At 58.1% G+C, this 26,073-nt stretch overlaps 1 protein-coding gene across 1 annotated transcript; it reads right to left on the reverse strand.

The window, feature by feature from the left end:
- Positions 1 to 512: 512 nt before the first annotated feature.
- SPOCK2 (SPARC (osteonectin), cwcv and kazal like domains proteoglycan 2) lies at positions 513 to 26,050 on the reverse strand. Its single transcript, XM_037055842.1, has 11 exons — positions 25,832 to 26,050; positions 12,803 to 12,811; positions 12,400 to 12,445; positions 12,040 to 12,154; positions 10,465 to 10,579; positions 8,627 to 8,741; positions 8,127 to 8,246; positions 7,478 to 7,696; positions 5,953 to 6,015; positions 4,371 to 4,508; positions 513 to 4,228 (listed from the first exon to the last, which is right to left on the reverse strand). The coding sequence occupies exons 1-11, from the start codon at positions 26,021 to 26,023 to the stop codon at positions 4,074 to 4,076; spliced, it is 1,287 nt and encodes a 428-aa protein (XP_036911737.1). The 5' UTR covers positions 26,024 to 26,050; the 3' UTR covers positions 513 to 4,073.
- Positions 26,051 to 26,073: the final 23 nt, after the last annotated feature.

The following is a 26,073-nucleotide window of genomic DNA, read 5'->3' on the forward strand; positions in this document are numbered from 1 at the left end:
CCTGATGACAGACATCAGGCTCACCGTGTACAACCCCACGAGCCAAGACCACCCCCAGCGTGGGACAGGGTGGGAGATAGGGCTGAGGGACTGTGTCCAAGGGGCAGATGGCCGGTGCTTTCTGAGTGGTGGCCAGCACTCGGGCCCGTCCCCAGCAGTGCTCTTTGCTGCTGGCCCTGGGAACCCGGGCCAGATGTGGTGGCAACGATACAAGTGTACCGTTCCAGGAGCCAGTGCTCTGCCAGGCCTGCACCTCCCGGCCACCTGAACCAACGTTGGTCAGGTGCAAACGCCAGCACTTTTAGCCAGTTTAGGACGCTCACTCAGAGGGTTCCACGCTGTTGCTCCTGTCCCCCCCTCATAGGTCCGTGCCCTCCTCCCGGCCCCACTGCCCCCAGGGGTCCTGTATGGAGGGATCAGGAAGGCGTCTGCACTCCAGGGTGTCACCTGTGAATGCCGTTTCAGTGAAACATGACAGCGAGGGGAAGAAAAATCAGAGTATTGCCAGTAGGTGGTGTTTATAAAGTTTTTATTTTCCATTTTCTTAAAAATAACATTTGATTTCTGTTATGCATGTGCGGCGTGTACTGATTTCCTTAGGCTGAGTAATAGGCAGATAAGGACAACACGAGGCAGAGGTCCCCCGTGGAGGCGGGGGCTCGGTGTGCGGGCAGGGGCCTCGGGGAGCGGGAGGGGGGATCCACGGGACGCTTGAGTGCCCATCAGTGCACACACACGGTCTAACACTTTGTTTTTCGATTTTTTAAAAGACACCTAAAATTACTGAGAGATACAGTTTCAGCACTTAAATATACAGACGGAAATCCAAGCACTTGAACACGATTCTTAACTCTAAGCTCAGTTATTGCACATGACACAGTTTAATTTAAGTAGCTCCAGGCTATAAAGCAGTTTGCTCTGCTTGGGACTTCCTTGGGATGTCCTGAATCCCCTTTGCACCCCCAGTGGCTCCTCCCTCTCACCCCTGCCAGCCCACAGCCGCAGGGCGGTGCCAGGTGTCAGCAGGCTGGCCATTCCTTCTCCCCAAGGGCTGAGGGTGAGGCTTCGGTGAAATGGAGGTTCCCATATTGATCCCGACAGACCCGCCCACTCAGAGGTGAATGGGAAGCAGATGCAGCTCATGAAAGGCTGAGTGAGCGGCCTGCCCACTAAAACTAGACAGGCTAGCATGAGGAAAGAAAGCTGACTGCTGACCCCATAAGGTCACAGCCCCAGTGGGACAACAGGGGCCATCAGGATAACCCATCACACTCTCCTCAACTTCACCTCCCCCTCCTCCTTCCTGAGCTCCGCTCCACGCTGCGCTGCCTCCCTCATCGTCCTCGGACCCTCTTTGCGTGGTCTCCCAAGGCACATTTGTTCTCTCCGGCTCCAGCCTAGCCCATCTTAGACACACCCATCTCTCCCAGCACCCACGGGATAGGAGGTCTTAGGCAGCTTCAGGGCCACAAGAAACTCTTAAAATTTTGGTTGAGCTCTTTTCAAGGCAGCCCTAATTCCACTGCCTGCATAAACCAGGGGGATGGGGACAGGATGGGCAGAGGACATCCAAGTAGAGGGGCACGGGAGGGGCCAGGTGGTGGGTAGCTTGGTCAAGGGCATGAATCCAAGGAGCTGAAGGAAGGGCCACCCGCAACCCCGCTCACAAGGAAACCTGCGGCGTGCCGAGGCGAGGTCACGTGGAGGCCTGCAGCCCACGGGGAATGAGCTGTCCGTCTGGCTTTGGGGGGGCTCAGTCTCAAGAGTGGGGTGAATAGCAGTGTGGAGGCTCCAGAGACAGGGCAAGGCTGCACTCCTGACTCCACCAGGGTCCAGTTCAGTGCCTTTTGCTCTCTTTCTACGACATATTTACAAGGTCATAAAAACGTGCACAATCAGAAGACCCAGAGACACAGAGGGAGTAGCCCCTCCAACGACGGAGAGGAGGGTAACAGTGAGAGGGGAGGGGCATCCCTTCCTCCCCCCCAGAACACCTCAGCAGCCTCACCACTGCCCCCAAGAGGACGTTCTGGAAGCCCGAGCTGGGGCAGAGGAGGAGACAGACAGACTTCAATCCTAGCAAGGACAGGAAGTTTCAAGTAGCTCCGAGTGAGAGAAGGGCCTGCTCAGAGAGCAGAGGGCCAGCGTGGACGACATTTTCCTGACCTGAGCTGAGCTGGGGAACAGAGGGAGGAGGTGGGAGGACAGGGCAGGGGGAGCGGGGACACGGGACACGGGGGAGCTGGAACAGCGTGACACCTTCGTGGTCAGAACCTGTGCTGCAGAATGAGAAGTGGTTTTTATGGGGCTAACTGGAGTGCCATTATTTTCCCCAAGAGAAGACTTGGAAGATGTGAATTCCAGGGTAGCCTGAAGGGGCAGACTGGGTGAGGTTCTTCCATCAAGTCCAGCAGACGCAGTGGGTGCTGCAGAAGCTGGGGAGGCCCCGGGCCGGGGCCTAGTGCGGGGAACCTCACCAGGCAGACCCCACACCTTGCCACGCACCCAGCACATAGGGTGCCCCTCCTCATATCCCAGGCTCCAAAGGATGGTCTCTAGTGTCACAGTGTGCACACGTGCACACATACAAGCACACACACAGACACTCTCACACACACACATTGCCCACACCATGCACTGAAGGGCATCAGAGGCCCAAGCCTTGGTAAGAGAGCCTTCACCAGCTGGGTTAGGGACTTGCTTCAAGAGGGAGGACCAGTAGGTTAGGAGGGATGGGTACTTTCTCATCCAGCCCAGCTCCCTCCTGGTAAAGAGATTTGGGGGAATAGTGAGGTGTGGCCTCAGGGCCTGGCTCTTCCAGTCCCTCCCCTCCAACTTGTCACAAAACTCACTTCAGAGCTTGGAGAAGCCCCTCCACTACAGCAGCCTCAGGGGACCCCCAGAGGGGAAAACGCGCAGGAGGGGCATTTATTAAGGGGTCAGAGGAGGTGGAGGTGAGGGCACACGTATGGCAAAGACCCAGGCTCTTCATCTGCTGCCTGACCCTCAGGCTCCCAGACGGGACCAGGGCCCCCAGCAGGGGATCAGGGGCAGATGTGACACCTAATGTGGCCAGGCACAGCCCACTTATGTAACAACCACCCACTGCCCCCCAAGGGAATGGCCTCCACCTAAGACCCATGGGAAGAGACTGGACTGTTCTGGGCCTTTCATTCAGGGCTGTCCCATCTCCATTTGCAGGGGCAGCCTCTCCCTGCCAGTCAGCTCCACACCACACCAGGCAGCACCACACCAGGCAGCGTCATACCAGGCACCGTGGCAAGGCCTTCCCTCCCCCTGCTTCTCAGCTTGTGCCCCCAGCTCCTTCCTGGCCACCTCAGTCACACTGGCTTGGGCTGGGAAAGTTTCTCTAGTGCTGCGGAGCCCTGCGAAGGGAAAGGGCTTGCTGGGGGCGGGGCAGGGGGGGGGGTCCCGGCCCATCTCATCTGAGGCTGGTGGGGCGGTCACAGCCAAGCTGGCCACGCTTTGGGAAGACCCCAGCCAGCAGAGAGCTCCTTGGCCTCCCTCCCCTCTGCAATGGGGACATGCCAGCAGACCAGAGCTTGATCCCAGCAGGGGAGGAAGCAGGGCAGGCAGGGGTGGGAGGAGTCAGGGCTGGCTGAGCTGGGGGCGGCCAATCAGGACACGGGTGTCAGGGCAGGGCTGGATGCAGGCCGGGGACACTGTGGAGGGGCACCTCATTTCACCAATGTTGACCTTTCAGTGTGTATATGTATGGGTGAACATGGGTATTTAAAAACAACAAATGGAAAGAAAATAACTACAAGGAGGCCACAGGTCTTTGGATGACTCACTCTGTCAGGAGCAGTGTGGACCAAGGACACGTTTGCCAGTGCATGCTACACACACGCACACACACACGTACACATATGCACACACACACACACAAACAGGCATTCCTACGTCCGGGCCACAGGCGTGCCCTGCGCACTCACACTCCCACCCTTCTGTTGAAGCCAGGGTCCTCCGGGTCGTATCATCCGGATCCATTAATAAGCTGCCCGCTTCTCTCCAGGTCTCCGCTGGCCTGTCCCCCTGCCCCCGAGGACTGTCTACCAGATGTAGCCTCCATCGTCGGCCTCCCCCGCCTCGCCCTCCTCCTCCTCAGCCTCTTCACCGGCTTCCTCCGCTTCCTCTGTCTCCTTCTCCTCCTCGTCCTCCCAGCCGACACCACTCCCAAAGTCCCCCGAGAAGCCCACGATGTCGTCTGTGAGATGAACAAGCAGGGGTCAGGTTAGGACCCTGCTGGCCGCCTCTCCCCACTGCCAACTGAAAATCCGCCCACCACGCGGGGCCCCACACAGGTCCTCCCAGGGGGTCAGAGCCCCGTGCTGCCGCCTGGCCCTTACCGCAGTCGGGGCTCCCGTTGGTGCGGGTGCCGGTCAGCTCCAGGCCCAGCTGGTCCACACACCAGCAGTCACCACTGCTCTGGTCACACTGCATCTTCCGGTAGTAGCCGTCCTCATCGCAGCTTGGGATGAAGACTCCTGGGTGGGAGAGGCCCTGGCAGGGTCAGATCAAGGGCCTAGAGGTACCGGCTCTTTGGGGAGGAGCCTTGGACACCAGCAGGGGCCAGACCCCACCAGTCTAGGTACCGACCACCCAACCAGCCTGGACGCCAGTGTTTCTTCCAGCTCCACTGACTGGAGACGAGAAAACCCATCTCCCTACATGACCTGCTCAGGCCCTGTGCTGGCTCCCTTTTGCCTCCACCACTTCCTCGGCTTGGTGGCTCTAGTCTTGTCGGATGGCCAGTCTGATCTCCGAGCGCTCAATGCCCCCCACCCACGGCGGCTCCCACACCCTGGCTGTCCCCCGCTGGCCATGCCCAGGCTTCTCCTCTTGGCCCCTCTGACTCTGATCTGCCTTCGGGGCCACCCATTTCCCGTAAGGCTCCGAACTGCTGTCCCTCCATCCACTCAACAGGTATCTCCTGAGATAACCACTCTGGAACCAAAAGATAGACTCCACCCATTTAGGAGGCTGAGACACACACAGAAATAATAACACCAGTCCCCAAGGATGGGTGTGCGAAGGCTCGGCAAGCACTCTTGGCAATACAGACGACAGAGGTCCTGATGGCTTCCTGGCAGAAGTGGCGCTGGAGTCCACCCCTGGAGGCCACTAGGCTCTCAGTTCCAGTGTTCCAGCCCCTTGCGCCGGACTCACAAGCCCAGGTGCACGCCCAGGTGCATGCCCAGGTGCATGCCCAGGTGCACGCCCAGGTGCTCTCAAGGAGCCATGAGGCTGCCTCTCAGACCTCTGTCCCCACAACAACCACACTCCAGCCACAGGGGAACTTTCCTTCTCTTCCCCAAAGACTTGGAGTGCTTTCCTGCCCTCAGCTCTGCACTTGGCTGGCTCACTCTCCTCCCTCCGGTCTCCCCCTGAAAGCTAGCACCCCAGAGAGGCCTTTGCTGAGCCCCAGGTTAACTTGTGTCTACCTGAATGCTCCCTCAGCGCTACATATGCTTGCCCCCACAGGGGGCGCTGCCCTGTTTGTGTGGGGGGCTCCCCAGGGCATCTGTGCGCTTTGCGAGGCCAGGGCCCCGTCTGTGTTGGCCGGCTGCTCTGACCTGCACAGGTCTGTTGTTGTTTCTCGGGGCTGAGTGGTGAGTGTCTGCTCTGGGGGGCCTCCCTCAAGCTCTGCACTCGCGCCTGCGGAACTGAATAAAATGCAGCTGCAGCGTTCTGGGAACCTTCGGTATCCCAGCCTCTGGCTCCAGTAGCGGTGGGAAAAGTGAGCACTGAGACACATTCACTGAGAGCTGGGTGGGCGGCCCTGCCCCACCACAAGGGAGTCTTCTGAGGCCAGGTCTCCTCTGGGCTCAGTGTCCTCCCTAGTTCCCAGGGGCTGGACCCTCTGGGTCTCAGGGGGACCCTGGGGCACCCCTCCCTGACTCCTCCTCTGAGCCCAGCCCAGCCCCTCACCTGGCTTCTTCTTGGCAGCCTCCTGGATCTGGATGCGCTCCAGCTCCACCAGGCAGGGGGGCTCTGCAGGGAGAGAAGCAGCCTGTGGGGGGGCCATCCTGTGGGGTGGTGAGATCCACTCTGCCCTCCTCCCCAGGCTTATAGACCCAGGCAGGGGGCTCTGCAAGATGCAAATAGCTGGACTCAGAGCTGGAGCTACCCCACAGTGGTGAAGAGCTGCGCCGATCCCTTTAATGTCCCCAAAATTGACACAGGGACACCACGAGACAAAGCACCCAGGCTCCAGCTCGGGAGGCCAGGCCGTGGCTGGGGGTTAGGCTGAGTTTCCCAAAAAGCCCAGGGCTCTCTGAGGGTGTGGGTGACCCAAGGGGTGAGTAAGTAGAATTCAAAAGAGGGGTGAACACACACACTACCCAGGGACAGAGGCCCCACAGGGAACACAGGACAAGGAAGGATGTTAGTTAGAAGCCTGAAAATAATTGGCAGCCGAATCTAACTCGTCTGTGACCTTGAGAAGTCCCCTTGCCCTTCCTAGCTGGAGGCCCGCTGCTGGAAAAATGAGGTCTGTTCCCAGGCTCCTGCCTGCGAAGGCTGGTGTACAGAATCAACAGAGTGAGCTCCAGGGGCCTGGAGAGTAAAGGTGAGGGAGCGATGCAGAGAGCTGGGAGGCCGGGCAGGTAGGGGCAAGAAAACTGACCAAAAGAGCCTGTTCGACAGAGGGGTTTGTCATTTACACAGCGCCCTGCAGGCAGACTTTCTCAGCCCTTCCTCAAAACGGTCTCCGAGGTAGGTACTGTTACCTCTCAACTCAGGTGAAGAACCAGAATCAGACAGGTTCAGGTACCCGCCCAGGGCCCCAAACCAGCATGGGGCGGAGCTCAGCAGAAGCCTGAGCCTTGGGCCATGGATACGATACCACTTTTACCCCACAACGGCCTCCAGGGCCAGACAGCGCAGTGGGTCTCAACCCAGGGGCTGGGCTGGGCTGGGCTGGGCAGCTGACCCCTTGGGGCCTCAGTTTCCTCACCAATGACAGTTGCCACTTGGCCATGATCTCTAAGCACGTGTCCAGCACATGTTCAGGGTATATAAAAGCAGTAAATGACACAACATCTCGAAGGCTAATAATCACCTACACAGTCATATATTTGGGGCAAATGATGTGAGATGAGCCCAAAAGTGGAATCATGGAAAAAGCCAAAACAGCTTTAGCTTCAGGACCTGCCAGCCCCTTCCAAGACCCTCCAAAGGTCCCTAGAAATGTTACATCTGTGGTGTTTCGTGCTCTGTCTTTGAGAAGGCCCCTTTGAGAAGTGCATAAGCTTTAGGACCCACACAATCTGGGCTCACCTCGGAGCCTGCCGAAGAAGGGAGTTTAAGAGTCAGCTTCGCTGAGAGAGTGCAGGACGTGGGTGAGCTGGGAAAGTTTTCAGACCCGACAGCTGACCAAGACGGAGCCACTCTGACTCCTAAAGAGAGGCCAGAGCAAGGGGCAGAGCCCTGGAGGGCCAGGGGCCACACTCACTTTCCCTCCAGAAGCAGAAGCACCACTCAGCGGTGGAGACACGGCCATCCTTGTAGGTGTCGCAGGAGTTGAAGAAAGGGCGGATGCAGACCTCGTACTTGTCCAGGTTGATGGCAGCCAGCTCCATCTGGTCCAGGAAGAGGTCGGCACTGGTGTCCAGCTTGGAGAACATCCAGCCAATGGAGTCCTTGCAGCTGGCCCCCAGGCTCTTGTCCAGGCCTGGGGAGATGAACAGGGTTCTGACACACTCTAGGTAAAGAGCCCCATCCATCTGTCCTCCACCCTCCACCTTTCCGCCAGCCCCAGCCCTCTGTTCAGGGTCAGTTCCATCCCCCTGCCTCTGCCTACGGCTGCACCTAAACCATTCAAAACTGTTTGAAAGCCCTTCAGAGAAGGTAATTCCTTACCTTCCCTTGGCTGCATTTCAGGGCCTTTGCTCTCCCCACCTATTTTAAGAAGTTCTTCCTATTAGCTAACCCCCAGCCCTTCCATGCAGTTGAAGCCTACTGTCCCTGGTTCTGGGGTTTAGGCTCTTTTACAGGCTCAGAGTCTGGCAGAAGGGAAGACAAGGTGGGCTTGCCCCAGGACACACCTGTCTCCCTACCTCCCTCCCCCTCGACCCCTGGGGCAGAGCAACCGGCTCCAGTACCGCTGGCTGGGCTGGCCCCGCTGCTGGCCGAGCCGTTCTGCTTGGAGTTCTCGTGCAGGAGCTGGAACCAGTCCCGCAACCGGTCCCCCAGGTCGGCCAGGTCCTGACCCGTGCAGGTCTCTGCAGAACAGCAGGGGGTAGAGGGTGAGGGTGAGTGAAACAGCAAGCCTGACCCTAGGTTGGGATGATGCCCTACAGGCCGGGAGTCAGGGCGGCTGTCAGGGTGCCACAGGAAGGGAAGTTAGAAGTTAGAGGCTCCCTCGCCCCGTCTCCCTCCTCCCCCTCACTCCCTAGCACTAAAGACCCACAGCACGGCTCCCTGCGGCTCCCACAGCCCAAGCCCTCCTGGTCTGTGCTAGCCAGCCCCCCACCCCAGGCCAGTTCGTTTTTGCCACTTCTCCCTTGCTGTTCTGCAAACCTCCCTTGCCAACCTGGAGCCCTGGCAGGGAGCCCCACAGCACCCCACCCCATCCTGGCTGTGGCCCAGCGCTCCGATTTACCGGGTTTGCCATCTGTGGTGGAGGTGGTGGCCTGCTCTGTGGGGCAAGGGCAGGGGCCCTCACACTTCACCGTCAGCTGCTTGCTGCTCAGGCAGGCCTGCTGCTCCAGCTTACACTGCACAAGACGAAAGGTCAGGTCAGTGGGTGATGGGGTCTCACCTCAGGGGGCCCTGCAGCTAGAGACACCCATGTGACAGAACAGTCCCATGAACAGCTCACCTGGTCCCTCTGGTGGTCATGGGTGCACAGTGCAAGGGGCAGTATGCCCAAGAAGGGGGTTCTAACAATCCAATGCACCCATGAGCCCCACTCTGCACCAGCCTGCCCTCTCTGCACATTTATCTTTCCCAAGATGCCTGCCTACTCATCCCCTCACCCCCAGCCACCCACCTGCCCCTTTGAACTATTGCTCTCCCCCTCCTTGCCCTCATGGCCTCTCCTCCAGCTCACCAGTCCCTCGGCCCCTGGGCCCCTGGGCCCCTGGCTACTGGCCTCTCCCTCAACGGCCTTTCCACAGTTGTCTCCTTGGGCTTTGCTCGTCTCCCTTGTAACAAACAGCTACCAACGATTAAACATCTGCTAACTCCTGGGCCTTTACTGACAACACCGGGCTGCAGCTGTTCGCTAAAGCCAGATGCTGAGAGAGGCTCATCCAGGCCTCGGCTTCAATGCCTTTTCCCCTGGTGGCATCTGGTTTCTCCCAGTGGAGTGATGGCTAATGAGAGGCAGGTCATAGCATGGTTATAGCATCATCCGCCTGCTCCCCTTCAGCTCTGGGAGGGAGGGATTGAGTTTCTTGTGCTCAGCAGAGAGCATGGAAGCTCAGAAAGGCCCAGGGACTGGCCAGAGGCCACGGGGCAGCGATGGAAACCAGACCCCCGATGCCCTCCCTCTGCCTCCCCACAGGACAGCGCCATGACCCTCAGACCACAGCTTCCGGCCCAAACCTCCCTGTGCCCTCGGGAGCGTGACACAGCACTCCGCTCCCACTCCGGCTACTCCCACGACCTCTGTCTGTCACCCTCGGCCCTCTATATCCCGCCCGCCGCCATGTGCAGCTCCTGATCTCAGCCTCCTGCTTTATTCTCTCTCCCCACTCCCTCCCGTAAATGGGTGACTTCATCACCCACTGGGGGGTGGGGATTGTCCTTAAATCTGCATGTCACCCCCAAAGCATTCTTAAGCTCTAGAACCCACTCGAGCTAGCAACCAGTTCCCCCAAACTCCCTGCTCTTCGTTGTCAGTAGAAGCGTTCACAATTAGCACCTGCACTTTTGTGGCATTTTAAAGGTTATAAAATGCCTTCACAAATATTGTATCATTTAATCCTCACAAAAATCCCGTAAGGTGGGAGTTCCTTCCCCCAACCACTATTCTTTCTTCCCAGGTTGTCGCCGCAGGGATGGCATTTCCTCCTGTCCCAGAAGGCCCGGGACTTGCTGCTGAGCACCAGCCCTTCCGTGTGGGATCTGCCTGTGGGAAGCTCCATCCTTCACCCCCAGTCGCCGAGTCACAGATCTCCTTCCTTCCACAGCCCTTGGCATTCTCAGGAGGCCCCTGCTTCCCTCCTCATGCCCCCTGCCTCCTCCAGGCCCCACCCCCTATCTGCACCTGCCTGAGGTCAAGGGCAAGGTCTGGTTCACTCTCAGGTAGCCCCAGCCCAAGGCTCAAGTGTCCCTACTCTGATGGGCCACATTGCAGGCACTGACGCAGCCCTTCTGGCCCCACCTCTGCACTGGGAGTCTCTCAGGAGGCCCTGACTGGCTGTTCAGTCCTCTCTGTTCCTGTGGCCTCAAGTACACCGCACCCCCACCCCACCTGGGGCCAGGGTCCCTCACCACCGAGCTGTACGTGTGGCCGTCAGAGCCACAGACTGAGGCAAGCTGGGCCACGTGACAAGGCTTGCAGGCGGGATCTTTGTTTGTATGAAGTTTCAGGGCAGGCTGCTTGATCCTACAGGAAAAGAGGGTGGGGAAGGCACAAGGACCGAGGTGAAATAAGGGAGGGTCAGGGAAAGAGAAGGTTCAGGAAAACAGTTCCAAGAAGAAGCTGTTCCTGGCAACCTGTAGTAGAGGCAGCTGTCCCTCTGACCCAGCCACCCTCCCCCTTCACCTCCAGCCAGACCCTCCCTGTCCCACTGGGGCGGGACCAAGCGGGCAGGGTCTAGACTCCCAGCCTCCCCTTCCCAGTTGCCGAGTCAGCAGGGCCCTCCGGCAGCAGATCCAGGCCCCACTGCGAGATGGGAAAGGGAGCCACTGGTGGCTGAAGCGGTCAGACCGAATCCAGGGCTGCACACTGAGGGCCCACAGGCGTGTCTGGCTCACAGGCTCTTGTATTTGGCCACCAAGGGTTTTTGTTTTTAGCTGAGGTGTTGACCAACATAGACACAGTGGAGTAACTCCCGCAAAAACCTGGATCCCTGGCCTTTCTCAGTGAAGTGGAAGACCCGTCCAGGCCCGCACTCCCCCACAGCCCCCAACAGCCGGTGCCCCTTTCCACACGGCAGGGGCTCCCATCGTGGCCCGCCACTGAGCCCTCTCCAAAACCTACATGACCTGCCAGGCCCCTGCGGGCACCTGCAACTGCAACCAAAGTCTCCGGGCTCTGTTCTGTGACTCAGGAAAAGAGGGGAGGGAATCGGGACCTGTCCTAGGGGTCTCGGAACCAGGCAGGGGCTTGTCCTTGCGCTAGAGTTAAGGCCTCAAATGCCCCTCCCCTGCTTCCTCCACAAGCCACAGAAGCTTCAACCTTAAATATTTCATGAGGTCATTGTGTGTTGGAGCTGCAAGGAGCCTCAAGCTATCTGGGCCACCCTATTTGTCTTACAGATATGGACACGAAGGCCCAGAGAGGCGCCTTGACTTTCCCAGGGCCCCATATGTCTGGTGACGATCTCTCATAGTGTGGTGGCTTTAAGTTAGTCCACACATCCCCTGAAACCCCTTCCTTCTAAAGATGGAGCTGCAACCCCCTCCTCTAGACGGTGGCAGCACCTGTGGCTTCCTCCTTGCTCCCTCTCTCCCGCCAGTGACTCAGCTAAGGGGAAGCCAGCTGCCACGCTGTGCGGATCTGCACACATCCCTCTGGAGAGGTCCACGCGACCAGGAACAGAGGCCGCCGGCCCACAGCTGCCAGAGCTGTGGTGGGACCCCTCCAGCCCCAGTGCAGCCCTGGTGCAGCACCCCACCCCACCCCCAGCACCCCACCCCCTGAGCCAGAACCATCTGACAGAACTGTCTGGATTCCTGATCTTCAGAATATGTGAGACGGTGCACACTTGCCATTTTAAGGCGCTTGATTTTGAGGCAGTCTGTTGAACAGCAACAGCTGACTGGCGCATGGGAAAGGGTCCGCCGAGCCCTTGCTCTGTACGCAGACCCTCTCCGGGGCTCCCACCACCCCCAGCCCCTCACCTGTGCTCCAGCTTCTTGCGGCTGATACACATGGCCCGCTGGAAGCCCTGGGCGATGCACACCTTGTGACGGCTGCACTTCACCTTCTGGCAGGGGTCCTTGGTGGTGTCCAGGGCTGCAGGGACACACGATCAAAACTCCAGTCAGCTGGGAATCAGTGCTAGGAATCAGGTCAGCACCAGGACCCCCAGCCCCACTTCACGGCTCGGAAGCCCCTCTCTCCGACAGCTCTTGATGACCAGAGCTCCTCAGCTCCTTGGCTGCCCGAGGAGCCCCCACGGCCAGGGTGAGGACTTGACCTCTGGCCTCAAGTCTTCATGGGTGTCGGTCACCTTCCCTGACCTGGGAGGGGCAGTTTACCTTCATCTCCTTGCTGATTGTCCTCCCAGCTCTTGATGTAGTCATCCTGGGAAAGGACAGGGAGGGGCAGGGGGAGGGAAGCATCGAGATTCAGATCTCAGAGCGGGTTCAACTCCAGGGCCAGGGAGAGAAACTGGCCGGGCTACAGCTCGCACACATAAGCTGCCACCATCTTGGTGGCTGCCCAGATGACCCCCGCCACCCAGGGCCTGCCAGCGGCCTCCCTCAGACCTCTGTCCCCTAAACCCATGTCCAGAATCCCTTCCAGCTTTTCCCGTAAGCTCCTTATCCTCCCCCCACACACACACCCGCCGCCCCCAGTCCCACACTGGATGCTACAGGGCAGAAGTAGGGTGGGGGCACAGGGAGAGGAGGGGAGAGTGGTGCCCCAGGCAGTACTCACCTCCACCTCCTGGGCATCAGGAAGCAGCAGGCCCCGGAAACGGAAACACAGCAGGAGGAGAGAGGGAGAGATGGGGATTCCAGTGAGGCCTACCCTCCCACCACGTGACCCCAGGGCTCCCCGGCCTCATGGCACTGCTGGGGGCACTGCACAATGGCCTTGGATTGCTGTGGTCTCTGACACCCAGCACTTCCCGCTGGAGGACAGCATTCCCACATCCTCACCACAGACAGCTGAAGGCCAGGGCCCACCTAGGGCTGGCCCAGCTTTCTCCTCTAGGCCCTGAAACCGTCCCCGATGGCCCAGTCCTGTCCCCACCATGAGGACAAATGTCTGAGGGGCCCACACGTCTTGGGAAAAGTGATTCTCACGCCTGTGCCCTGGATGTCCCAGAAACACCGCTCTCTCCCTTTGCTAGGGGGCCCCCTTGGCCGTCCCGTCCCCTGACCCGTGCCCAACAGTGAGTGAGGTGGAAAGGCGACCTCCCCTCTGGGCTGCGCTATTTTCACTCAAGGTCTGACCCTCCTGCAGAGTCCAGCTGGTGCGCCGAAAGGGGGCCGCAGTCCCTCCCAATGCCGGTGGCTTTCTCAGTTACTGCAGTCCGGCTGCGAATACTCAGATTCAGAGGACCCTACACTGGCCCTCTGAGGTCATCTGGTCAAGTCCCCTCTGCGCATAGGAGAGACCAGAAAGCCCGGAGACAGGAAGTGACCTGCCCCAGGTCCTACCACCGCAGAGCCCAGGCCTCCTGGTTCCCAGCACACACCTCTCTTCTGGCTACAGCACAGTCTCCAGGACACAGGCACACAGGAGATTACTGCCCACGAGTGGCCAGAGGCAGAGCAGCCCGCACACAGCCAGGCTGGCTGGCGTGGAACCACGGACATGTCTGGTTTCCCTACTTTCCTCTCTGGAGTGGTGGCATTGCTGAAAACTGGCAAACAGCCCACAGGTGCTCCTGGTGGAAGCTCTGCCAGGCAGGCAGAAGGGCTTCTCGGGACTGGCGGCCGGCAGCGCCAAGAAGCTAGCTGCCGGCCTCCTCTGGACAGAGGTAGAGGAGCCTGAGGAGCCACAGCTAACCACCTGCCTCATCCTGAGTCTCGCCCACCCAGCATTCAGAGCAGTGCAGGGGTGTGGTGGGGGCTGCCATGGGCACGAGGGGCATCCACAACTGCTTTGAAGGCCCCGGGGGCTCCCAAGCCTCCCCTGAAGCTGACTAGCAGCAGGGGAACAGGCAGGGGCAGAGGCCTCATCTCCACGGCTTTGCAGGCAAAGCCAGAAAGTGGCCAGAGCCGAGCAAGCCGTTGGGATGTCCAAGCAGCCAAGGTCCCACAGTCCTTGAGCCCAGGAGCAGGCAGGAGGAAAGCCTCAGAAGGGGCCTCTGGAGAACCTGGCCTGGGCGGACCCCTGGACACCAAAGAGAACAGCCCCAGCTCCAGACTCACGTTCCTACCCAGCTCCACAGGGCGTGACCTGGGCCCTCTCCAGCCCCTGAGGAAGCTTCTAAGGAGACCAGAGGGCATGGAACTGAGGCACAATTTCCCCTAGCCCTTCTTCTCCAGAAACTCCTGAAGATAGCGGGGTCCTTTCCACCCCAGACAGGAAATGAAGGCTGAGAGTGGTCAAGTGGATGAGGCAAGTGTAAGGACTGGCCTCCTCCGAGTTGGGGTCTTCCTGGCGGCTCCAGCATTCCCTGGGCAGGGGTGGGCATGGAGAAGACAGGCGAAGTGGCTGGTGTGAGTCACCTGTCTCCAGTCAACAAGGTCTGTACGCCGAGCCCACCGACCCTGCACCTGAACTGGAGTAGGGCGGGGGCCTGTGTGTCGGCCAGGGGCCTCCATGACCGCTCACCCCACACTCTCACCTTACCCTCCCACCTTAACCTCCAACCAGCCTGTGAGCAGGAGCCTTTGGGACTGAGGACAAAGTGGGTTCTTGAAGGTCAAGATCAAGAATTTCTGATTAGAAATTCAAGGGAAAGTAGGATGGGAGAAGAGGGAGTTTTGAGAAAGGAGGTTTCATCATTCAGCTCCTTCGTTAGAGCTCTGGTAGGAGCCATTGCCACTCACCACCAACCCCCTCCCCATCCATCCTGCGGAACTAAGCCCCTTCTGTATACAAGCGCTGTCCCCCGCCGGCTCCAGCTAAGCTCTATTCCCACTCTGGTGGGGGGGTGCGGTTAGGGAGGCCAGAATGATCCTGGATCACAGGACCCTCTCTCCCAGGAGAATGGGAGCAGTGGACCAGAGAGGGATGAGGACAGGGGTCCCTGGAGTCACACAGAGTCCCAGCACTGCCCTCAGTAGTCCGAGCACCCATCTGGGACTACTTAGTGATTAAAGAGGATGGCGTCTGGGAAGTGCTTTTTGTCCAAAAAGCACTCAACAAACAACAGCTGTCGCAGCAGAAGAGACCATGAACTTCTTCAGGCAGAGGAAACAGTGGAGAATCAGAAAGCGGGAAGGAAGAGGCCACAACGGGAGCCCCTGATGTGGAGAAGAGACAGGCCACCTCAGGGGAGGAGAGACCCTCGGGATGTGAGGAGAGTGTCCCCATGGGGTCTGCAGGGAAGGGTCCTATGGACGTCCTGGGGGAGGCATGGGGGCAGAGCCCAGGGATACACGTGGGGCCCCTGAGGTCGGATGTAGGCCAGCCCACCCATACGCCGAAAAAGAGGCATTTGCTGGCAAGTATGAACTGTGCCTTTCAGGCAGTAGTGTCTATACATGGCACCCAGTGGGCTCATCAGCAGTTGTGAGAAATGGTCTTCCCAGGAGGAGGTCCTGTTCTGTCCTGGTTCTGTTACTGGTGGGTAGATGGTGTTTTCCCCTGAGAAAGGGGGATTGGCTGTAGGGCTAGGGTGAGGTCCAAAGGGAGATGGGCAACAGGTCGAAAGCCAAAGTTCTTGGCAAAAAATGAGCATGCCTGTTTCCCCGGTTAGCTCACCTGGTCCGTCAGGCCAGCTGGGGCCACCTATGCACAGCACAGGGCAGGCCCATGGGAAAAGTGCGGTGCTTTTAAATTGAGTCCTCTCCAAATGTTTTTACGGTATGTGCCTGTCTTCCTTTACCCTCACAGTCCTGTTAAGCAGGCAGGACCATTAGAATCAGCCCCATAAAGAAATAAGAACACTGAGGCGCAGAGAGGCAGAGCAACTGGCCGGTGAGATAAGAGAGTGAGCCGGACTCTCCAGCTGGACCCAATGGGACGACGCCACACCCCACCTTACAGGTAGGGGGGTCTCTCATTGAGAGAGGAACTGAAAAGGGGTCGGGGGACACTGGACCCAGAGCACACTCTAAACCTGGCTCACTCTGTGGCCTCATTGGGTCACTCCCCCTGCCGGGGTTACGAGACCTCCTCTGTGCCCTGTGGGTACCTCTCGGCTGCACATGAGAATCTCCCAGAGCTTCTCAAACCATCCACTCCCCGAGTACCAGCCCAGCCCTTTGCAGTCTCCGGGGGCGGGGTGGCCCTGGGGAGCTCCCACTGGGGCCAGGCAGGCAGCTGCGTGCGCCCCCTGCTGCAGGTCTAAGGGCCTTCCAGCTCCTCATCTTCTGTCTAACGCCCTTCTTACCTTCTCTGGTGTCTTCACCTCTCACGAGGGGCCTCAGGGGTGAAAAAGAGCAGCGATTCCCTCCCTCTGAGTGCGCCTCACACAACGCAGATGCTCAATGCCTGAGGAACAGGCTGACTCACTGGACCCAGGTCTCCTGACTTCCGAGTCCAGGCCTTTTCCTTCAGAGCGCACATCACACCCCCCTCTCTGGTCCTTGGACACCAAGCCAAAGAACCTGCTCCGTCCTCATCTCCCCGCGCTAGCCTGCCCTCCCTTCACCTCACCCTTCGCTCCGACCCTGCCAGCCCCAGCCCCAACCACTGCAGCGTCTCCTCAGGGGTCTCCCTGCAGCCTTCCACCCTCCACACTGCTGCAGCCACAGGGATCTTTTTGGAACACAACTCTGGCCACGGCTCTCCCGCCTTAAAAAACCCTTCACTAAACGTACACTATGCTCTCATTCTGAAAGAAAAAAGTTTAAACAGGTGAGTAGGTAAAAAGTATTTGTACCAAATTGTTAACAGTCATTTCCTCTGGGGGGTGGGTAGGAATAGAGAATTTTAGCATCTTTCTTCCTTTTTCCAAGTTTCCAAATTTACTACAATGTGAATATGTTTTACTTTTTTAAATATTTATTTATTTGTTTGTTTGTTTTTAGGGAGGGGAAGGACAGGAGAGAGGGAGAGAAACATCAATGTGTGGTTGCCTCTCCTACGCACACTACTGGGGGCCTGGCCTGCAACCCCGACATGTGCCCTGAGTGGGAATTGAACCAGTAACTCTTTGGTTCACAGGCCCGCTCTCAACCCACGGAGCCACACCAGCCAGGGCTATGTTTTACTTTTTTAATGAAGGGAAAAACCATCATCAATCTATTTCGAAACCCTCACTGGTTCCCTGTCACCTACAGAAGAAAATCTACTTCGCAGGCGCATGTCCCTCCAGCGGCTGCTGAAGCGCGGACCTTGGCGTAGCCTCCTTCCCTGTGTGGAGTGTGTGTCTGCATCCAGCCCCGGACTCCTATTCACCATTTAAAACCTGCTCAGCTGTCAGCTTCCCTAACCTGCGCCATATCCAGTTTTCCTTCAGGCCGAAGATGCCTGGTAGAAGTTTATTATTCTTCCAGTGACAGGAGCAATGTTGGTGCTTCTGTACTGTTTAGATGGTCAGTGTCTCGAGGGCAGAGACCATGTGACACTCATCTGTCTGTGCCTGCCACTAGCGCACAGTAAAACACTACTCTTAACAGGTAACATCTTTCTGGCGATCACCGTGTGTGAGGCACTATACTAAGCACTTTGCCTTCATTGCCTCATTTACTCTTCACGACAACCCTAAGAGAAAAAAAAATCACTATTATTATTCCCATTTCTCAGGTGATAAAATCGAGGCTTGGAGAGGTTAGGGACTTACTCAGGATCCCACATCAACTGCACAGCAGAGGAATACTGGTAGCCCTGGAAGTGCAATTCCAGAATCTATGCCTGTCACCAGGGCTCAGTACTGCTCCATACTTCTTGGCAGGTCAAGAAGGTCCCCAGTCCATGGGTTTCTCAGAGAACACCAGTTCTGCTTCGACCCCTAGGCAAGGAGTCCTGTGGCCAGAGAGGAGGGATTGGCAGTGGTGGGGGAAGACACCCAGGGGCCCCACCCCTGTAGGCACTTTCCAGAAATCCCTTCACATGCCCCTGGTTCTGCTAGTTTGGAGCCAACCCATCTCCTGCTTTGATCTTTGCAGTTCAGTCCAGTTGCCATGGAGACGGGGCCCACCGTGCCAAGCTGGGGGAGAGTGGGTGGTGGTGGTGAGCGAGAAGGCCTAGCGGGCCTTAGGGGCACATGCTGGGTGTTTCCAAGCACTGTTTACTTCCTGTCATTTTAATTAGCACCCAAATCACCCGCTCACTTCACAGCTTGAATTAACCCAGTCTCTCTCAGCCTCCCCGTCTCGTGGAGAGGATGAGATACAGCAGTAAATGGAGCAAAGGAAAAGCAGCCCCCCAAGGCCTGGACTTATTGGACTAAAACCCACCAGGCAAATCTCCGCCTGCCTCTTTGCTGCACAATGTGGTGGGGAGACCGACCCTTGACATGCTGCCCAGTCCTGTCCCCTCCAGGCCCCACTTCCTGGTCTGTGAGTGAGATGACGCCCTGCTGTCATCTCTGGGCTTCTTCACAGGGACCCAGGACGATAATGCCTTGCACACGGGAAGCTCTGTGCTTTCAAAGGTCACGAAAGGCCACTGAAGCCCGCATCTCTGGAGTGCGAGGTGGAGGCCTGGGGGAGGGGAGGGCAAGATGCACTCTGGGTTCTCCCGGTTGCAGTGGGCCTCCAATACAGTTTCTTAAAAAAATTACTGAATTTACTGGGGTGACATCGGTTAATAAAATTACATGGGGTTCAGGTGCACAGTTGTACAACACACCATCTGCGTGTTGCATTGTGTGGCCCCACCCCAAGCAAAGCCTCCTCCCATCACCGTGTATCTCCCTCTACCCTCTCCTGCCTCCCCCACCCCCTTCGAATAGAGCCTTGCACACGGTCTCTGAATGAGGACCTACAACCAGAGGTGCACCGACAGGACTGAAAGATGTTTGTCACGAGTCTTTAAATAAGCCACAACTTTTATAACCCTCTTATGGCATTCCTTAATTTTTTAATAGAACAAGAACCTCTAACACGGGAAATAGGCCAAGCCCCTCACAACCTCTGATGCCCCCCCCCGCCCCCGCCCCCGTGCCCAGCATTATTTCTGCCTCACTCCTCAGGAGGGAGCCACCAAGGGAGCCCAGCACCCAGAGAAGGCCCAGGAGCGACTTGCTGCCGGGGACCCCTCCTGCTCCTCCCTGCAAACAGCCAGGGGAGCATGGAGTGAGGGACCCAGGAAGGAATGAGGAGGGGCCGAGTGGGGGCTGCCTGGGCCCCTTCCCAGCTGAGACTGACACCCCCATTGCAGGCAGGGAGGAAGGCTTTTGAGGAGGCAGTGCCCTCCGTGTGGAGGAGGGTGGGAACGGGCGGTCATTAAATATTTGCTCCTCTCTCAGAGGGCGCAGCAGAGGCTGTTAGGCCTGGACAATTAGGAGACAGGTATCTGGCAGGCTCCCTGCCTCTCGCCTACTCTCCACCCCCCCAGCCCCCGCCAGAGGAATTTCCTTGGAGGGCAAAAATGCTCGAGTCACTCCCTGCATGCCAGGAGCTCTACCTCGCCTCAGGTATGCCTGCACCAACGCCCTCCCCAGGCTCCCTGGGCCTGACCTCTCCCCATCTTTGGGTTTCTGCTCCAGGCAGAGGCCCCAGGCTGAGAACAGGGGAGCTGCCTCGGGACCTCCGTTTCCCATCTGGAACGTGAGTCAGGGGCAGGATTTCGATCCCAGGGATCTCAAGCTGTGGTGACAGGAAGGACGAGTTCCAGGGTCCTTGCCCTCTGTGGCTCTATTTCTCTATCTATACAACCTGCTTCATGCTTAATGCTGCCGAGACTCCATGGTTCTGGTCCCCTACCTCTTCCAAAACGAGAACTCTGAGGAGAGGGGAAAGGAGTTCAGACTCTTACATATCCCTGACCTGTCCAGGGAACAAGGGGATCAGGGAAGGAGCCAGAAGGCGGTTTCCAGACAGAGGAAAGACGCCAGCCAGGCCTGGCTTGTCCTTCCTGTAGCCTTGACCTCTTCTCAGGTGTCTGGGAAGGAAGGGCAGGAAGGGCAGGGTGCCCTGTTCTGGGGAACCTGTTCCCCAGAGGGAGCACAAGTCTGAAGTGTGGTTGGCCTGCTCTGTGGGCGCACCAAGGATGGGGCCCTGAGCCCTCCACTCCCCAGGAGAAAGGAGGAGGCTGGCTGCAGTCCAGCCCAGACCCACAGACACAGAGACTGAAGAACAGGAAGACATGGGGGACAATATTCCTTCATGGGGTCATTATAATCAAGTAAATCTCGGTGTTGGGGGTCTAGTTGTGACTGTCCCAACCTTCTGGGGTCCAGAAAGAGGAAGAGATCTCCCCAAATAACCAGCATGGCTCAGTCCAGAGCCCCAAGTCCACCTTGAACCCTCTGCTGCTTGAACCCCTCGGGAGGGGCTCAGATGAGGATTAGGTGAGTTCCTTCCTGGCTCTCACATTCCACAGTGCACGCCTCTGCTGTGAGTGCCTGCCGTGTACACAAACGCCCTGGGCAGTGCTCTGAGGACAGGGTGGTGAGGGGCACGGAGCCGTCTATTCCCAGACCCTGCCCTCAGGGCTCACCCTGGGAGGTGCAAGCCAAACACACATTAAAAATACCAGCAGGAGGACTTTTGAGATACAAGCCCACAGTGTGAGGCCTCAAGGCAGCACCAAACTCAGGTGCCCAGTGAGTTTATTGCCAACAAACACTGCAGGGACCCTGAGGAAGGAACCACACCTCCAGCTGAATTCTGGCCGAGGCTCAGAGAGTCAGAGGCTGTCCCATTTCAAGAACCACATCACCCTAAAGCCCACGGCGGGCGGAGGTTTGCCCACAAGTTAGACTCAGTGGTGTATAAACTCTGTATCCAGCCCATGCCTGGGCACATATTCTCCTTGTTTCCAATCCCAAGAAGATGCATGTTACACCTGCAATAAAAAGGTACCGAAGCGGTATGCCCATCCCCAGCCTGGCGTTTGCCTGAAGATGCCACTAAGCCCCATTTCTTAGGTTTCCCAGTCTCTGGCTGATACATATCCTACACTGATGGTCACAGACACTTTCTCTGGAGCAAAAGGAAAACCCCTGCTTTAAACCCAAAGACTTGCTGCCCGGCTGTGGCCGGGATGGAGGGGGTGGGTGGGAATGTCTGCAGGCGCAGGGGCTGTTAGCGGGTTCCAGAGCACTTCCTGGAGTCACGGACCAACGAGGGCTTGGTAGATGACTCTGGTTAGCCTGCTCATTAAACCAACCAGAGAAGTGGTTCCCCAGAGGCCACACAGTTGGTTCTGTCCTCTCACAGGAAGACAGGCTGCGTGGTCCCGCTGCGCCCTTGGGTAGGGTAGAGTTCCCGCACCTCCAGCCAGCCCCTGACCTTCTGGAGAATGGGAGGGGGTGGTGTCGGCTTTCTACCCTCCAGCCCAGCTGGAAGACCAGAGGAGCACACGGCATCCTCTGCAGACCGAGTGCTCTCCCTCTCCTCCCTAGACTCGGAACCTGCTGGGTGTTCCAGAGGCAGTCCCCCACCTCGGTGACACCACTCTGGGAGAGGCCGCCCTGCTTCAACATAAGAGGATTCAAAACCAGGGTGGAGGAGGAGCTTGGGGGGACCCCAACTAGGGAATCCGTTCTGACCCAGTATGGGGTTCCTCTCACACAGCCACACTTACCCGCAAAAAGCTGTGCGGTTGGTTCACCCCCACACTTGCACTGGTTTGGATGGGTGGGGCGGGGGTGACTGTAAGGAAGCATCTTTGTGGCTAAGTCTTGCAACTGACCTACTAGGCGATCATAAAAGCATGAAAACCCCGAGTAGCTGGCAGGCAGTACTTCCCTGGGCCAGGGGACAGGGCCCAGGACCACGGTGAGGCCCTGGCATCTAGGAGGTGTTTAGATCCGCGGTGAATGGGCAAGTTGGTGGACATACATCCACGTCTTTCTCACAGAGACGGAGGCATGGTGTGGGCCAGCCCCCGAAACGATGAACCACCTGGTAGGTTTTTGGCGGGGCTGAAAAGTGCTGCCTGAAATGGGTGCCCTCGGGCTTCCAGCGAGATGCCTCTATGTTCATGTACTCATTTCAGTCTCCTTGACTGAACCTGAAGCTCAGGGAAGTTATATGATGTACCTGGCATCACATGCCTGGCTAGGTGCAGAGCCAGAACCTGAACCTGAACCCAGCCCTCTGGCCCCCAGATCAGAGCTCTCCCAGCAACCCTGTACTCCTGCCTCTCCTGGGAGGGGAGCTGCCTTAGGAGCATCCCTAGGCCAGAGGTTGGGGAACAGGCTGGGAGCAGGCTGCCGCAGACGTGGAGCGCCTTGGCCCCCCTTGCTAGGAGGTGCTGCTCCTGCCCAGGACATCCTTGAGACTCGTCGGACACAAGCCAGGCTGAATGCCTCCTTCCCGTTTTCACTGAAGGTTAGGCCTAGATTTCCCTGAAAAGCAGAGTTGAATTAGACAACCTGGGTTCATGTCCCAGCCCTGCCACTGACTGGCTATGTGTCCCGTGGGTAATCACTTAACTTCTCTGTGCCTCCATTTCTTCAACCACAAAATGGGTGGGCTACAAAGTAATCATAACCAGGGGCAACACATAGCAAGTGCTCGCAGCAGGGAACGGCAGGAGCGAGTGCTCACTGCAATCGGTGGTTGGACAGGTATTCACCGTGTGCCTCCCCGGTGCCAGGCACAGTGCTAGACACTCATAAATATCATGCAAATTTAATGGGAGTAGCATACAAAGTAGAGGAGAGCCGGGGTAAAAAAGAGCAGTCAGCACTGCCTAGCCCGGCTCTTGGAGCTGCCGCAACATTGCTGTGTAATGGGCCTGTCTCCTCTCCACTGTCCATCCCCAACTCTGAGGTCCCAGATGCTTTGTTCTGAAACCCACAGTAAAATCCCACTCGGTTCTGTAGGTGAGCAGGGCTCAGGAAGCCCAAGCCTGCCCAGGGTAGGGCTCAGCTGGATCACAACCTCCCTTTCCCCTCTGACATGAAATTCTCCTCTCGGGGCATTAGAAGCGATCTGCCCAGGCACAGGATATGAAAGCCCTGTGCCCTCTGCAGGGGAGGATTACTCCCCTGGTATCCCAGCCTCCACGGTAATCCTAGTGCTCAGAGAAAGAATGCTAAGCTGAACTCCCTGCTAATCAGCTCAGGCCAATTGCACGTTGGAACAACTGCCCACCCTGTCCTCCTCTTCTTCGTTCTCCTGACCCCTTCACCGTGGTTCCCTCAATCGCCCCCTCGATTCTGTCAGCACCACTGAATGAGACCTGTCTCCTGCCCATACATCGACTCCTCCATCCTGTTCCCTAAGAATATGCCACTCTCCTGCTTGCCTACCTTCCAAATCCCACGCCATTTTGTGGCTGATTATGAATAAGGTTCTGACCCAACTTGACAACACCTTAAAGGTTCAAAAGAAGAAACTCCTATCTCTCTCCTTTGAGGAGCCAATGAGCTTATTTTCAAGAAGTCTAGGCTGACAAAGTGCACATAAAGCCTGGTGCTGCCGCGCCCAGCCAGGGGGCCTCCAGCCCTTAGAGTGGGAAGCAGGGCCTCTGCTAACACAGGAGGGACGAGAAGCATCTGTAGCCCTGGCTGAGCCTATGTACGGACTGTGCACAATTCCAGGGGGCACCGTTCACATTGTGGCATCCCTAAAGTTATGCAATGCAGGGGCTCTGAGCTAGCAGCTTCCTGCCTTTCTGCACAAGCTGCCGACGGATCCCCAGAGCCAGACCCTTCTGCACAGCCTTCCTTGACCCTGTCTTCCTGCAGCCTTAAACGGGGTTTGGAGGAAATCTGCCCTATGTAAAAGCCCGAGGCCACCCAAATCAACACATGCCCTACAGCTTTCCATGAATCCTGTGGGCACAGGACCTGCCTTTCTTCTGATGAGCTTGGGAGGAAGGGGGAAGTTCTTGGCACCAATACAGGAGGACAGGTGGGGCAGCTCTGGGCCGGGGTCAAGCAGCCAATCATTTATCCTCACCCACAGCGTCGGCTATTGGAAGCAGGTGGAGGAAGGGAGGTGGGGAGGCATCTTTTATTTTTAAACCTTTAATGTTCTGATTAAGTATTTCTTTTCCCTCTGACCTTCAGCTCAGACAATCAAACAGCTAGTGTGTCTGAGGGAGGCCTGGACCAGTGACACATGGATTCCGGATGGGCCAGCCTGCTTCCCAAGCAGCCACAGGAGACTGCGGCTAATCTGTGCCGGGCCTGTGGGGGCCCAGGGAAAAGGCCTGGCTGGAGCTCCACTCTGCCTGGACCAGACCAGCCACGGGTGGGGTAAATCTCCCACTCCGAGGCCCAGACCACCCTCCCGAGGCCCTGGCAGAAAGTGAGTCTGGAGGATTTACAACCTACCAGTAAGACTTTGGAGAGGAACAGTTACCTCTGGGATGAAAAGATCTGTATCTCTCTGCCTCTTCCCATCATGGGGCTGGATATCGCATGAAGTGCGTGTGTTTTAGACACATTGGTATGGAACTTCTGGATGCAGGCAATTAAAGAGATGAGAAAGGTCGCCGTGGGCCTTGTACTAAGTGGGAGCGATGAGGGCATTTGGGGAATGAGGAGCAAGAACTGGGATCGTGAAGAGCGTTTCTGGGAACTGGCATCAGCGAGCACTACGTCGCTGGGACCAGCAAGGGTCTCCTCTGGCGGTGCATGGGGCTATCCTCCGGCCCAGCCTCCCGCCCGCCCTCCACCTCCCCCCACTCCCCGACTCCCTTCTCTGGGTCCCAGCCACGCCCTCTGCCCTCCGCTCCTCACTCTCACTTCCCCGGCTGGGAACACCGCCACCCGTTTCCCCTCAGATCTACAGGTGCCCGTAAACAAAGTGCTGCAGCGACGCCGCCACCTCTTCCGCAGCCACCTCCCCAACCCCCACCCCGCAAAGTTCCTCCCAAGGTTAAGCTGGGTCCGGGCAGCGGTCCGAAAAGGGCCCCCAGGCCCAGCGTCTGGGCTTTACGCCCGGCTTTTCAAGCACACGGGTCTACGGAGTCTTTTCTCTGGATCGGAAAGGCTCTCCCAGCTCAGGGCTGGGCTCCCCCGCGGAAGGTTGGTCCAGGAAAACCAGCCTCCATTTGTGCTCACGCTGCTCTGCATGGGCACCCCAGACCTGGCTCTGGAGACCACCCGGAGTGGCCTCGGTGTTTTCGTCGCCATCGCTCGTCCCCCTCCCCCATCATGAACACGCCTTTCACCGTCTCGCTTTAGGATTGCTAGGACCCTCTCCGCCCCCCAAACTCAAAGCCCCGGCACTGGGCCCAGTCCCCTTCTGTGCACGGCCCCCCGCAAAGCCCAAGATGGGAGCAGAGGGCACTCTCGCAAGACGATGCTGTCGTCCCCACCAGCCCCACCCAGACCTGCCCCTTCTGCAGTGCCCCGTAATCGGAGCCTGCAGCATCTACTCAGCTAGGTGCACGCCTGGGGGCGATTCACCAAAAGAAGGGGGCAGGGGGCTCAGGTCCAAAGTCCAGCGGCAGCCAGGACCTCCTCCCCTCAGCCTCGCACCACCCACCCCCCACCCCGGCATCCCGCATTCCTCTCAGCACCCCGCCTCTGGGGGTGGGGAGACCCTGTCGCGAGCCGGGGGGACCCAGGGAGGGGGCGTTTGGGCAGTGAGGGTGACGACTGTCCGGTGGGTGCACGTTGTTTACTCGCGGTGCACTTAGCTGGCTGGGCTGCGGGGGCCTCTGGCTGCGAAGTGCCCCGGCCCCGCCCCTCGCGGGGGTCTGGGCTCTGAAGCTGCCTCCCCAAACCCGTGGCCCTAGCCCTCGGCTCCAGTGGCCCTGCAGACTCACGTCTCGGAAGCGATTCCAGTCCTTGATCTTGCCGCTGTACTGAGAGATGGACGACAGCCATTGCTCGTCCTCCATGAAATTGCCGGGGGTCTCGCCCTCCTTGATCCCTTTGGCGTCGCTTTCAGCCAAGGCCGCCGCCACGAGGAGCAGCAGCAGCGGCAGCGCCAGGCGCCCGCAGCCCGGGGCACGCATCGTGGTCTGGGTTCGACCTGGGGGGTCTTGACTTCTTCAGTATTTTAATG

Source organism: Sturnira hondurensis, unplaced genomic scaffold (genome assembly GCF_014824575.4).
Source record: "Sturnira hondurensis isolate 20B ecotype Veracruz unplaced genomic scaffold, ASM1482457v3 Scaffold0008761, whole genome shotgun sequence".
NCBI lineage: Eukaryota > Metazoa > Chordata > Mammalia > Chiroptera > Phyllostomidae > Sturnira > Sturnira hondurensis.

Bases quoted from the DNA above. Each gene is read 5' to 3' on its own strand.
- SPOCK2 (XM_037055842.1), bottom strand. From the start codon at position 26,023: ATGCGTGCCCCGGGCTGCGGGCGCCTGGCGCTGCCGCTGCTGCTGCTC. The intron at 8,247-8,626 runs GTAAATCGGAGC...GCTGTTCTGCAG, and splicing joins CACCACAGATGGCAAACCCG to AGACCTGCACGGGTCAGGAC. The intron at 6,016-7,477 runs GTGAGTGTGGCC...CTCTCCCTGCAG, and splicing joins CTTCTGCTTCTGGAGGGAAA to AGCCCCCCTGCCTGGTGGAG.